Source organism: Chinchilla lanigera, unplaced genomic scaffold (genome assembly GCF_000276665.1).
Source record: "Chinchilla lanigera isolate Chin_1 unplaced genomic scaffold, ChiLan1.0 scaffold00044, whole genome shotgun sequence".
Classification (NCBI taxonomy): Eukaryota; Metazoa; Chordata; class Mammalia; order Rodentia; family Chinchillidae; genus Chinchilla; species Chinchilla lanigera.
The window spans coordinates 10,507,701-10,520,509 of record NW_004955445.1 but is presented as its reverse complement, the minus strand read 5'-3'; the positions used below and the strand labels follow the sequence as shown (position 1 = coordinate 10,520,509).

The 12,809-nt window shown below is 52.0% G+C and overlaps 1 protein-coding gene across 1 annotated transcript in view; it reads left to right on the top strand.

Annotated features, from left to right (window-relative positions):
- The first annotated feature begins 263 nt into the window (after nucleotides 1-263).
- The window catches only part of Eya2 (EYA transcriptional coactivator and phosphatase 2), a 151,378-nt gene continuing 138,832 nt past the window's right edge, over nucleotides 264-12,809 (top strand). Inside the window, exon 1 of the mRNA XM_013518289.1 lies at nucleotides 264-382. Within this exon, the coding sequence (XP_013373743.1) occupies nucleotides 274-382 (109 nt within the window). The 5' untranslated portion in view covers nucleotides 264-273. The remainder of the gene's footprint in view (nucleotides 383-12,809) is intronic.

The following is a 12,809-nucleotide window of genomic DNA, read 5'->3' as shown; positions in this document are numbered from 1 at the left end:
CTCTAAATGGGAAAATCCAGTACGAAGGAGGGGGATATTTTAATCAAGTGGGTGCGCTCTCCAGGGGAAAGCAAGTACCTCATTTCAATTCTTCCTCTCCCTTTGATGAAAAGTTTAGTGAATTTTTTATTATGTGGAATTTATAAGAAGGCTAGGTTTAGGTTATCAGCTTTAACATTTGTACTGCTAGGGAAAGAAATCGGAATCATCAGTAAGCATGCATAATTAATGAATAAATTCTATTTCCCTTTGTCTCCTTGCAGGTACAAGGAAATGCTAGAACTAGTGATCTCACCCAGCCTCACCGTGAACAACGACTGCCTGGGAAAACTGAGGTGGAGCCGTGACGGCGACCTGGTGGGGGCTCTGAGTGACAGAGAAGGTAGGGCTCTGTGGCGAGTTTTGGTGACAGATGGTGGGCCCTGCTTCCCCCGTGAGCCTCAAGAGGGACTGGTGTTTGTCCCTCCTCCTGCCATTTGCATTGCTGCCTTGGAACCAAAACTTTGGCGTGCACCGCTAACAATCTTGTCATCCATTGGGGACGGTGGGCACATTCGTGCCTGAGCTCCCTTTCTTGGTCTCTGGTTCCAAAAGACAAACTCTAACTTTGCCGCAGAGCAGTCTCTGTCCCAGGCCCAGCCTGGGTGTGTCCTGCAGGGTCTCAGGCTCCAGCTCTGTCCTCTGAGCTTTCTTCTGCCATCTCCTCGCCTCAGCTGGCATCTCGTCACAGCGCTTTGATGCTTAAGACAAGAACTCGTCTGCCTTTTGCTTTCAGCTTAGGTTGAAGTCAAGGAAGCAGAGAAGAGCTAAAGCTGTTTTAAAAAGTATTGGCAACTGCTGCAGCCGGACTAGTTTTCACTAGAACAATCCCAGCTATTGTTTGCTCTGCTAGGATCCGTGGGCCTTCCTGGTAGAGCGTGGAGTTAGCAAAGACATTCAGCTATTATCTTTGAGCATTGGCTTAACCCTTTCCTCGGCCGCCCCGAGAGTTGCTGCCCGTGTTCCGAGCCCCCCAGCTGCTCCTCCTTCCCTGCCTGTGTTTGTTGCCAGCTCGAGGGGCACAGGCGCTACAGAACTGTCACGGAAAGCCCGAGAGTTGTGTCTAGTGCGATATATTGCCACAAGGCATTTGCTGTCAGGCAAATCCAGGCTTCGGTGAGTAATTGCTGCCGTCACCAAGACAGTGACATTGCATACTGTCAGCTAGAACATCCCAGGTGAGAGGCCCCCGAGAGGGTCTGGGCTCCTGGAACGGCAGGGGGCACACCCTCACTGTCCTGGCACCTCAGAGCGTCCGTGTAAACTGTCGGTTCTCTTTGAGGGCCTGAGAGGAATCACTAAGCCCGGTTCAGAGACAGTCACCCTTGCTTCCTGGGTACAGGCACAAGTCTCCTAGGACCATCTGTATCCCACCACCAGTGGAGCCAGAAAAGGACACTGGCTGCGGAGCGAGAACTGTCCAGCTCTGAATCCCAGCCCAGGCGAAGTGTGTAACGTTTATAAGCCGGTGTTTCTCGCCTGTCGAATGGGGGCTGAATAAGGACCCGCTCGTAGAGCGCTCCTGGCAAGGATTCAGTGGGGCGGCGGGGTGTGAAGTGCCCGGCCTGCCCATCTTGGAACATGGTAAATGATTAAACCTAGTCCATTGTCCTTCTCCTCTGAATCAAATAACCACAGTGATTGCAAAACCCTGGTAGCTCAGCCGACTCTGGCCCTCCGGCATGCCCTTGCTTGGTTTCGTGGGCTTTTAAAAATCTGGAGTCTTGGTTTCCCTTGCAATGCTGAACACTTCAGCAACACTAGGGCCACCTTCCGCCTGGCTGCTGGTGGTGGAAGCTGAGAGGCAGCCATCCCTTGGAGTCCCTGCTGCTCCATTTTATCCTCGAGTTTTGTGAGCACTTACTTTGTGCCAGGTGTGCTTCAAAGCCGTATCAATGGATGAATCGAAACAGATTCTCTTTCCTCTCCGTCACCAGCAGAACAAACACCTGGCACTTCCTCTGTGCCACGCATTCGTAGATTAACCCATTGAACCCCTGCTGGGACCATTATTATCCCCAGTTACATGTGAAGAAACTGAGGCACAGGGCGTTTAGATATCTTGGTTGAGATGGCACAGATAAATGATAGCCAAGAGTCGAGCCTGGGGAGTCTGACCCCACAGCTCCACGTTCCTAATCACTACACGTACCGTTTCTCATTCAGTCACTGCACCCTCGTTAGACTGGGAGCTCTTTGCACAGTGCAGAAGGTGAGGCGCAGGGTGTCAGTCAGCCAGCTTAGAGTCACACAGGCATCAACGCCAGGAGAGCTGGCCCCAGTCTCCACTTACAAACCAGCTCACAGTCACTTTCCCCTGAGCTCTACGAATCCCTGGGCCAGTGCTGTCCACCTGCCCCAGCAGTGAGATCCAAAACACTCTGCCTGGGGACAAGGACTGTCTTCACCCTGGCCACTGCCCGGGCCACAAGCAAGGTTTGTGGAGGGAGCAGTGGGGTAGAGAGAAGTTGCTCCCAAATTCAGAGCAGGTGGCCGCGGGTGGGTTACACACCCACTTCCTCCTCTGCAGGGGACGTGCCACCCTTGAGAGTGACCCCAAGTGCCAGCTGGGGCTGCTCCCGCTGCCTGGCCTCCGCTCCCCCTTCCTCAGCCAGTGCCCAGTTTCGGTCCTTACTGAGTGGCTTCAGGCTCAGAGGCGGACCCCAGGAGATATGGGCCCCGGCGTCTGCCCTTGGAATTGAGGGGGGAAGCGTGCACCCCGATGCCCTCAGGTGCCTCCCGCTGTGTTCCCACCTCTGCCCGTGACCAAGCCCTCGGGGCTCATTGCCCCTGCGGTAAGCGGGAGCGAGTGTGCGCCGATGTCATCCTGCGGATGCGAGCGCGGAATGAGTTGGCACGTGGAGAAGAAAAGGGTCAGAGTAAGGCCCCACTCCTTACTTACCCCCGGCCTTACTTACCTACTTACCCTTACCTACCCTCGGCCTTCCCTACAGGCTCCCCTCCTCGTCCCTGGGCTCCTCCCAAGCTCACCTCCTCCCCCATGCGCTTTGCTCCCTGCTCACCTTCCCGCTGCTTTAACTGGGAAGCATAATCCGCTCTCTCTCCTGGACCAGCCTTCCCCAGCTCCGCAGGACGGTCCGCTCCTCTTGTCTTCCCTGTTGCAAGCCTCTCTTCCTTCACCCATCCATGTGTTCATTGACTCAGTGTGCGTTTATTCAGCCACATGCCCAGTGCTGCCTCAGTACCGGGGAGACAGCATGGAAAACCCATCTTTACGGAGACTGCCGGAGGGAGCTGGGAGGGCAAAAGGCTGACAGTGGCAATAACAAGGAGGAAGCCAGCTGACTCGCGGGGTGGATGACAATGCAGACTGTGGAGGGAAGCGATGCGGGGAAGGAGGATAAGAATGTGTGGAGAGGGTTACGGTTTTTGCTAGGTTGGCTATAATAGCTGTCACTGGGAAGGCAGCAAAGACCCAAAGGAAGTGAGGGAGGAACTATGTGGTTGTGTGGAGCAAGAGCTTTATGAGTAGAGGCAGCAGCAAGTGCAAAGGCCCTGGGGCAGCTGTGTGCTCAGAGGGCTGGAGGAGTTCGGAGGAGGCTGCTTCGGTAGAGCCACATGCGCAAGGGGACTAATGAGGACACAGGATGTCAAGGAGGTGACCAAGGTCAGGCCATGCAGGCCTTGGTGGGTCCTGGAATGACTTTGGCTTCTCCCTTGAGTGGGAAGGGAGCCATGGGCGGATTCTGAGCAGAAGAGGGGCAATCTCACGTAGGAGGCTGCAGGCTGCAGGATGACAGATTCGCGAGAGTGGGGTGACCATGGAAGAGCGCATGGCAGGAACCCAGGAGAGAGGTGTGGTGGTTGGGTGGAGGTGTGTGGCATGCTGCTCAGCTCCAGGAGCAGAGCCCACAGAACACCCTGCTGCCGCTCCAGCTCTTTGGTTCCCTCCACATCCCTCATCTCCATCAGAGGCAGCTGATTGGTCCCTGGCTGCTTGTTGGCCTGTCCCAATAAAACACCGCGGCCTCTGCAGACAGATAGACTGGCTCACTTTTGTCCCGCGCTGGTGAGAGCGGAGTGCCACACACAGCAGGTCTTAAGAAATGAGCGGATGAGGGTGAGGAAAAGGTGGCTGCAGACCTACTGCGAGTGAACCTGTGCTCTGTGGGTCCCGGCGACTTCACACCTTGAAGCCTTTGCACCGCCTTCCCTCTGCCCAGGGGGCCATTCCTTCCTTTTTTTATTTTTTAAGACAAAATAAATTTTGAATTGCCAGGTAACATAAATGCAGGGCCCTTACAAAAACTTTTACAATATGACCGGATGTCCCTTTACATCGCCAGCTTGGCTTCTCCTCTGCTCCCCAGAATAACCTGTGCCAGGGCTGCGCTATCCAAGGCCTTTTCCGTGCAGTTGCATGTATGTAAATGAATATTTATATAATTTAGGTATGTATATTTATGAATGTATATATATTTACTGTAAACTTCTTAGGATTGCTGGGGAAATTTTGGAACATTCGATACTATGATCTAGTTCTCTCTCGCTCTCTCTTTTCGGGAGTACAGTGCAAGCTGAAGTCTTCATTCAGCCGCTGTGCGGCAGTGAACACTTAGGTTGTTTGTGGGATCCTCAGTGGCGGACGGGGAAGTGGCTTCGCCGGTCATGGACCCCAGAGCATCACTCGCGCTGGGCAAGTGCTCTACCACTGAGCTTCAGCCCGGCCCTTTTCTTAAAAGCCTGAGGCAGTCTCAGTAAGTTGCCCAGGGCAGGATTCAGATGTGTGACTCTCCTGCCTCAGCATGCAGAGTATCTGCAGTTAGAGGTGTGTGTCCGTAATTTTTTTTTTTTTTTTTTGCCTATACAAGCAGTGCCACTGCGGCATACTGCTACACGAGCTGCCCTTGCAGCTGGACACTGCTTCTCCAGGGAAGATCATCAGAGGCCAAAATGCAGCATAGAGGGTGCTTTTCCTGCCACCTTTCTCTTTTCCAAATTCTCACTCACTCACCCTCACTTCTACCGCACAGTGGAGCTTCCTGGGCCCCCCCACAGGGAGACTCGGATGTAGTGTCTAGCTCATTCCCCGGCTCATCCCGTAATGTACTTAACAGCCTGATGCATCTGTTGTGTTTGAGGCCCTGGGAGCTTGGCCAACCTCCAGACAGTCACGCTGCTCCCAGGGGCACCTTGTCGTCTGTGCAAGATCCCTGAACATCATAATCATCCAGGCCACGCTTGCATCCCTGCCTTCGGTTGCTCGTTTCTGCTCCTCTCTGAGCTTCAGTCTCCTCTGCTAATGATGAAGATTATGTTTGCTGCAGGCTTTGTCCAGTAGCTGATTCCCAAATGTCTACCTTGGGCCGCGCCCTGAGGTCAGGGCTGGGACTTAGTGGTGGACAGGAAAGAGGGACCCACGCTTCTAGAGCTTGCCTTCTCGTGCAAGGGGCAAGTACTGGATCTTTAAACAAGGAATCTCAGATAATGGTCATTTCTGTGAGAAATTTAAAAAGCACATGTAGGGAGTGACCCAGGTTAGAAAGAATTGTGGCTATAATTCCCGGGACAGGGTACTGAGGCTGCTGGCCCACGGGCCACATCTTGAGAACCAGGCTCCAGCACTGATATTCAAACTTGGCTGCATATTGGAATCATCTGTAATGTTTTGCTTGCTTTTTGTTTATTTATTTTTAATGATAATCCTGGATCCCACCCCGAGAGCCTGATTTAATTGGTCTGGGTGTGGCACAGATCTCCCAATTTTTTCAAAGCACTCCAGCTGAGTCTGTTGTGTGCCAAGGTTGAGAACCATTATTCTAGCTACAAAATTCCTCTGGGACAAAGACAATTTTTCATCCTTATGTATGCATTTAGATTCCTGTTCTTATTTAGCATATAACTTAGTGCCTGGCTCATAGCAGATCCCTAATAACGGATGGATGGATGGATGGATGGATGGATGGACGGACGGAGGGGTACATACTGAGAGGTCTTGGGGGATGACAGATAACTTCAGGTCAGTATTAGGTTTGAATCCTTAATAAAGTGTCCTTAATTTCCCCTGCCTCACTTTCCATGACTAAAAGGTACAGACAATAAAAACTTCCTTGCTGGGTTGTAAGAGGTAATACTCATGCAACCCTTAGTATGGTGCCCCCCTCTCGTAGGGCCCACTAGAGAAACATGACCCATGGTCATCACTATTCAAGGGAAAATTGGACTTGGATTCTACCTTTTCTTTGGGAAGGAGCGGTGGAACTTTAGGGTACTAAGAAAGTAAAACTGAGTAAAAGAAATTTTCTCTTTTAAAATGTAGGTAGCTTTTTCAAAAGCCAAGGTTCTAATCTCATTAAGTGTTTCGAGGAAAGGTAACACCATGCACAGCAATCAGATGGCAGCCAGCTGCTCTCAGACTTCCTGCACGGCCTCCGTCCTGAGCAGGACCAGGCCTCATTTTCAGCTTCAATCTGGCTGGTTCCAGCCCGATGCTGGCAGACCTCAGTGTCTTTCATCCGGGCCAGGTGGAGCTCAGGTCCTGACTTCTTGTCCCTACTCCCAGCCACCAACTGTGGCTTCATAGGGGCTTTCAGACCTGGAGCAGCCTCCACTTATGGGGCACAGTGAATGCACCTTGTAGCGATTGTGCAGTGCTAAGGAAAAGCAGATCCCTCCTGTGTGAACGAGGTCACCCAGGACTACAAATTCCATCACACCTTCCATAGGTGAAACACATATGTCCACGACATGTCTCCCCATGTAATGTGTTCCTTCTGCCCTACACTGGGACCACATGTACTGCCACTTGCTCAGTAATTTTCCTTTACAACCCCCTTAGCCAGATGTGAGAGCATGAACCTGTAGTCCCAGTACTGTGGGAGGCTGAGGTAGGAGGATCCCAAGTTCAAGTCCAGCTTGGACAACTTAGCGACTTAGTGAGACCCTGTGTCAAAATAAAAAAGACAGAAAGAGCTGGGGATACACAGTGGTGCTTTGGTTCATGAACAGTTTTGTTTGTGAGCAATTTGGCTCACAAACAAAAGCATTTGGCAACATTTTGTTTTCATTCGCAATCTCTGCGTCGGTTGACCGACGTGATCACAGCCATCTTTCCCACACAAACACAAACAAGGACATCTTTTCCAAAATCATAAAACAGATTAAGTTTGTGAACCCAGGTACCACTGTGGCTCGGTGCAAAAGCCCTGGGTTCAACCCTCAATACCACACACACACACACACACACACAAACACACACAACCCCATTGAAACAAATGTATTTTAAGAGCTAACTTAAACTAATTCCAGGAAAGATATGACTTTGATAACTTGTTTTGATTCTAATATGCTTTAAAATAAGCCTGTGTTGGGGCTGGGGATATAGCTCAGTGGCACAAGCGCCTGCCTGGCAAGCACAAGGTCCTGAGTTCGATTCCTAGTACCAGAAATAAAATAAAATAAGCCTATGATGATTTCAATAGAAAAGCATGTATTTGTGAACCCTTTAAAGCCATCACGCGGCCTCATTTCTTTCTGTCCTCAGCAGCATCCCCATGATGGACAAATGACCAATTCACAGTCGCACAGCCACTCCCTAGGAGTCGGGATTGGAGCCCACACCTCTGCACTCCTGGGAGGGTGCTCTTCCCGTTTTGCTGTCCCAGCATGGGAGCGACTTAAATCCCCACCCCAGGGAGGTGAGCTAAGCAGTTCATAGACATGCACCTTCCACAGCAGAGGCCTGCCTCAGGACATCACGCTGGCACTAGACACCGCCTTGCTCCCTGTGCGATCCTTAGGAGTCGGTCCTTGGGGTCCAGTTAGGCAACATAACAGCACTGCTGCTTTCACAATTACTAGCTTCTTAATTTTCCCAGGGAGAGGTGAAAAAGCATACGCGGTCAGAATGAGTGCACGGTATTGAGCAAGGCCCCAGGACAATGGAAAAGTAATTGCAGCTCCTGTGTGGGGTGTGCTTACCACTTGGCAGGTACCCGCCTCCTCTGCAGGTGTGACCTGTTGCCCTGTTTTTCAGATGAGGAACCCGAGGCCCAGAGAAAGAAAAAGTGGGCATATAGCTATAGTGCTGCAGAGGTGGGGTTTGAATTTCATCCGGACCACTTAGGCCTACCTGGTTTCTTTAGAAAGAACAGTCAGTAAACAAATCTTGAGATATGGATTATGGATTTGGCCCACATTAGGTGCATGAAGAATGTCTGTAAAGTGCATGAATGAATGAATGAATGAATGAACTGTGTGTGTCCTTGGATAAGTTACATTACATGATCACAAATACACACCATCACCCATAAGTGCACACTCACACAACCCTACAGTGTTGTTTCCTTATTTGAAAACTGGATCTTACGTTATGCTCCTCTACACAGATTGAGCTCCTCTCATCCAGAAATCCAAATCTGAAAAGCCCCAAAATCAGAAACTTTATGAGCCCCTCCATGATGCCTCCAAGTGGAGGCATCTTTGCTTCCTGCACACAATCATTAAATACATTTTGCAGAAAGCCGCTGTCAGGCTGTGTGCGTAAGGTGTATATGAAATGACCTGGGTCCCGTGCTGGTACGGTTTGGATGCTGACTGTCCTCCCTAGAAGTCTATGGATTATAGACTTGGTCACCTGCGAGGCACTGCTGGGAGGGTCTGTGTATGTTTAGAAGACAGGCCCTTATGGGAATTCAGTAGTCCTAGGACACTCCATGAAGGGGACTGTGTGCCCCTCCCTCCCCCACACTTCCACCATGCAGTGTGCCCTCACCAGAGGCTGAAGGCCATGCGACTGCTCATTCTTGGACTAGCATCTCCAGAACCATGAGCCAAAGTAAAAATTTTCTCTTTATAAGTTAACTGCCTTGGGTATTTGGTGACGGGGCTGTAAAGCTGATGCATCCCCAAGATCTCTTAGTATAGATGTTCCAAAATCTGAAAAAACTCCAGAATCCAAAACACATGTGGTCCCAAGTATTGCAGATAAGAGATGTTCAGGTTATCTTGCCTTCTTAGCCCCAGTATTGGACTGTGTGACTTCTAGAATGGAGACTTATTTGTACAAACCCACAATTGCAACGGCTGTCAGTGACTTGGAGATCTGTGTTAAGCCGTGGTGCAGACCTGCAGATCAGCATCCCCTGGGTAGCATCTGAGACATGTAGAATCAGAGTCCGTGTTTTGGCAAAATCTCCAGGTAAATCCGGGTGCTTCGGTCTACACCACCTACTTGCTCCCTCCGCACCTCGCTATCTTGTCATTCGGCAGTCATCTGTGTGGTGATGTGTTTGCCTCCCGTCTTCCCCAGCAGACAGACAGGAGGCTTCACCAGGGCAGGGACCCCGGCTGCCCTTGCTCATTGTGGTAACCCGGCTCCCAGCTCACGCCTGGCTGTGGTGGGCAGCGAACAGAGATGCACATCCCAGAGGTTCAACCATTGCTTAGCTAATCCTGCCCTCAGCCCTACGTACTAGGGAAGAACAGACTTAAATTCAGAAGTAAGTGGAGGGAGCTCTCTGCCTGTGCCCTCCTGAGAGCTAGCTGCTCCATTTTTTGTGCCAGCCACATTCCCCAGGACATGCTGGTGAAGTTGAAATAAACAAACTTGGTCCTGCTGGGTGACGTGGCACTGGGACTGTGTTCCCCCCTGCCAAGGGGCCTCTAAGTTGTATTCAGTCACCCTTCCATCGAGCTCAACCTCAAGGCTTGTATGCGGTAATGTGAGTCCATCGTGGCAACCTCAGTGTCACTGACAAGGCTTGTGTCCATCCACCAGTGTCGAGGGGTACTAAGCATCACATCTCCGTGGGTGGGGCTCCCCTGCAGAGTACATCAAGGGTTCAGTATCTCTGTCTCTCTTGCTGGTGGTCCATGTTGAAGACAGGCCTCCAGATTGCAGGTATTGCTTATGTGCCCTACCCCAGGCCAGTATGTCCTGGAGGGACTCATGCCCGTCACCTCCTTGCCCTCTGACACGCTGTGATGCAGTGGCCAGGGTGCATCCAGAGCACCAGCCCTGCCCAGTGGTGCTGCCAAGGCTGTGGCAAGGTCATTGCCAAGCTGAACAGGACACATGGCTTCCTGTGTCTCTACCTCATGTCTGTCCGGGCTCTGACCTGCCATCTGGGAAAATCTGTTGAATCCTATGACCTTAAGACAGTGGTGAAGTGGGCACCTGGGCAGTCACCAAAAGGCATCCTGGGCTTCCCGGAGGACCAGGTTATCCACTGTGACTGTCGTGGTGATTTGTAATCTCCACCTGCTGCACTGAAGCCAGCGCTGTCTGCCGTGACCACTTCATCAGGCCCACTTCCCGGTAGGCAGCGATTTTTGGCAGCGACAGATGCACAGTGAGCCATTGGTGCCCAGGACCTCCAGGGACTAGCAGCCCTGGACAGCAAAGCACAGAGGAAAAAGGAGGCTCTTGGCTCCACGTCTGGGCAGTCCTCGCCCCAGCTCTGTGACCAACTCCTGGAACCCCCAGCCTCAACAGAGTCCCAGCACAGGCCCCTGTGGGAGGAAGGGACCTAGAGATCTGCCTGAGCACCACCCTCAGGGTCATCAGTGGAGTCTCAGCATCCTCACCGGGGGAAAGGGAGGCAGAGAAGGAGGGCAGGAGAGTGGGAAAGAAAAGCGGGAGAAAGGAGGCCATTCTGTACATAATGAACATGTTTTCCAGCCTCCTGATTTCCCCAGCTGTCTCAGGATGAAAAGGTTACGTGAGATCCAGGCAAAGTCTGTTTTTCGAAAATCACGTAGTCTGCAAAAGGGAAACCTCTGCACGCTCAAGAACGCCTGTTCCTCCCCTCAGGCTCCTGGTCGCTGGGTGGGAAGGGGTGTGTGTCACGGGGTGCAGAGCTATGGGGAGGGAGGCAGCGGCTCCATGGCTGAGAGGGATGGGCGCAGGCGATGCAAATGCCACCGTGGAGGCTGCAGAAAAGACGCCTGCCACTTACGGGATGCCGAGTTCATGGGAGCCCATAGGAATGCTGTTCCCCTAGATGCAGATTTTTATGAATATTTACATGTTTATGAAAGAAACCATTCCAAATGTTTAATTCAGTAATTCATGTATTGCTAAATACACTCAAGTCATGAGCCTTCCCCAGTAATGAGACGGTGGCTGCTTCAGAATGAGGCAGTTGGTTCTCTGGCCCTGGGGAGGAAGAGGAAGGGGAGATGGGTCCTGCCTGGGGCACCAGCTCTGAGAGGGAAGGAGCATCGTGGGGCATCTGCTGGTGCCAGGCGCCGTCCCTGACATCAGCGCACTGCTGCTGTAACCTTCCTCAGTCTGTGTCATTGTGATCCGTAAGACGTGTGTGCTCACACCACCACTCAGCAGTACACCCACCACACAGTCTCTCATCTGTAACTGAAATGAAAGTCGCACACAATTTTTCTTACTATTGGCAATACATGCTATTTCATAAGATAGAACAGATAATTCCTGGGGGGTGGGCCATGTCCTTAATCCTGGCATCCTGGGAGGCTGAGGCGGGAAGATCGTAAGTTTGAGCCCAGCCTGGACAACTTAGTGACTCAGTGAGACCCTGTCTCAAAATTAAAAATAAAAGAAAGGGGTTTAATTCCCAGTACCCCCACCATAAAGACATTTCTCTGTTTTTGAACTCTAGTTATGACTCTGTAAATGAATGTTAAGACCACCCCCACCCCAGTGGTTCAGGACTCGACAGAACCTGACTACACTGGGGGAGGGGTGTAGGTTTGCACTCTGGACTCACAGAGCCCTTGGGGTGGAGTCGTGGCTCCCTTGCTGTGGACTAGAGTACAGTGCCCAGCCCTTAGAGCCCCAGCTCCTCTATCTGCTGCCCGGCATGTGACCCACTTGTGCGGACTAAATGAGGTCACGCCTCTAAGCCATTAATCCAGGGCCCGGCACACCGTCGGCTCCCGCAGGAACGCTCACTGCTATCTGATGATGGCTGTCCTTGTCCGCCCTTTGTCATGGTTGAGGCAGATCCAGTGCTGGGCCGCCTGGGTTCAGATCGCACGTCTGCCCCTTATGACCTGTGTGGCCCTGGGTGAGTTACGTGAACTCTCTGGGCCTCCTGCTCTTCCCCTAAGGACGTGAGGAGAGCGATTATGGGGATTAAAATAATTAATCCCAGTAAAGTATTTAGAAGGGATCTTGGCATACAACAAGCACCAGGTAAATAATGGATTTCATCATCATCATCCTCTGCCTCACTTAACACACACATGCTTGTGAGGTGTGGATTTTTACTGCCGCTGCTCAGGCGACTCTGAGGCCTGGGATCTAGGCAGCCTGCAAAGTCTCAGAGCTGGCAGGGGGCGGTTGGAAATGCAAAGTGGCCCCTGAGTCTCCACTCAGGGGCTGAGAGAGGCACAGCCCTCGGGGCTTGGGGCACAGGGGACCACGCCCCCAGCCACTGCCCTCACAAAGGGAGTGCATATTGGCAGGTGAGTGTGCACACGACCCATAGGTGGGCACACCGTCTGGATTTGTCCAGACTGCAGTGAGGACATGGGGATGGAGTTGGGTTTCTAAAGATGACATAGCACAGAAATATCTCCCAGGGAACTGGACGGCGGTGAATCAGCCTGGCTTATTCCTGTCACTTCTCACCACCCTCTGCATCCTGTCTCCCGAGCTGGTTGGATGGCGTGAAGACACTTCCATCAGGAGCGCAGGCCTCATCCTCCATCCTAGCCTAGAAGATGACCCAACAGTGCCTTCCCTGGAAGTGCTGGAGCCAGCCCCACCCAGAATCCATGCGCCGGCAGTGGGGAGGGAGCAGTGTCAAGGTGCCATCATCGGAAGAGGG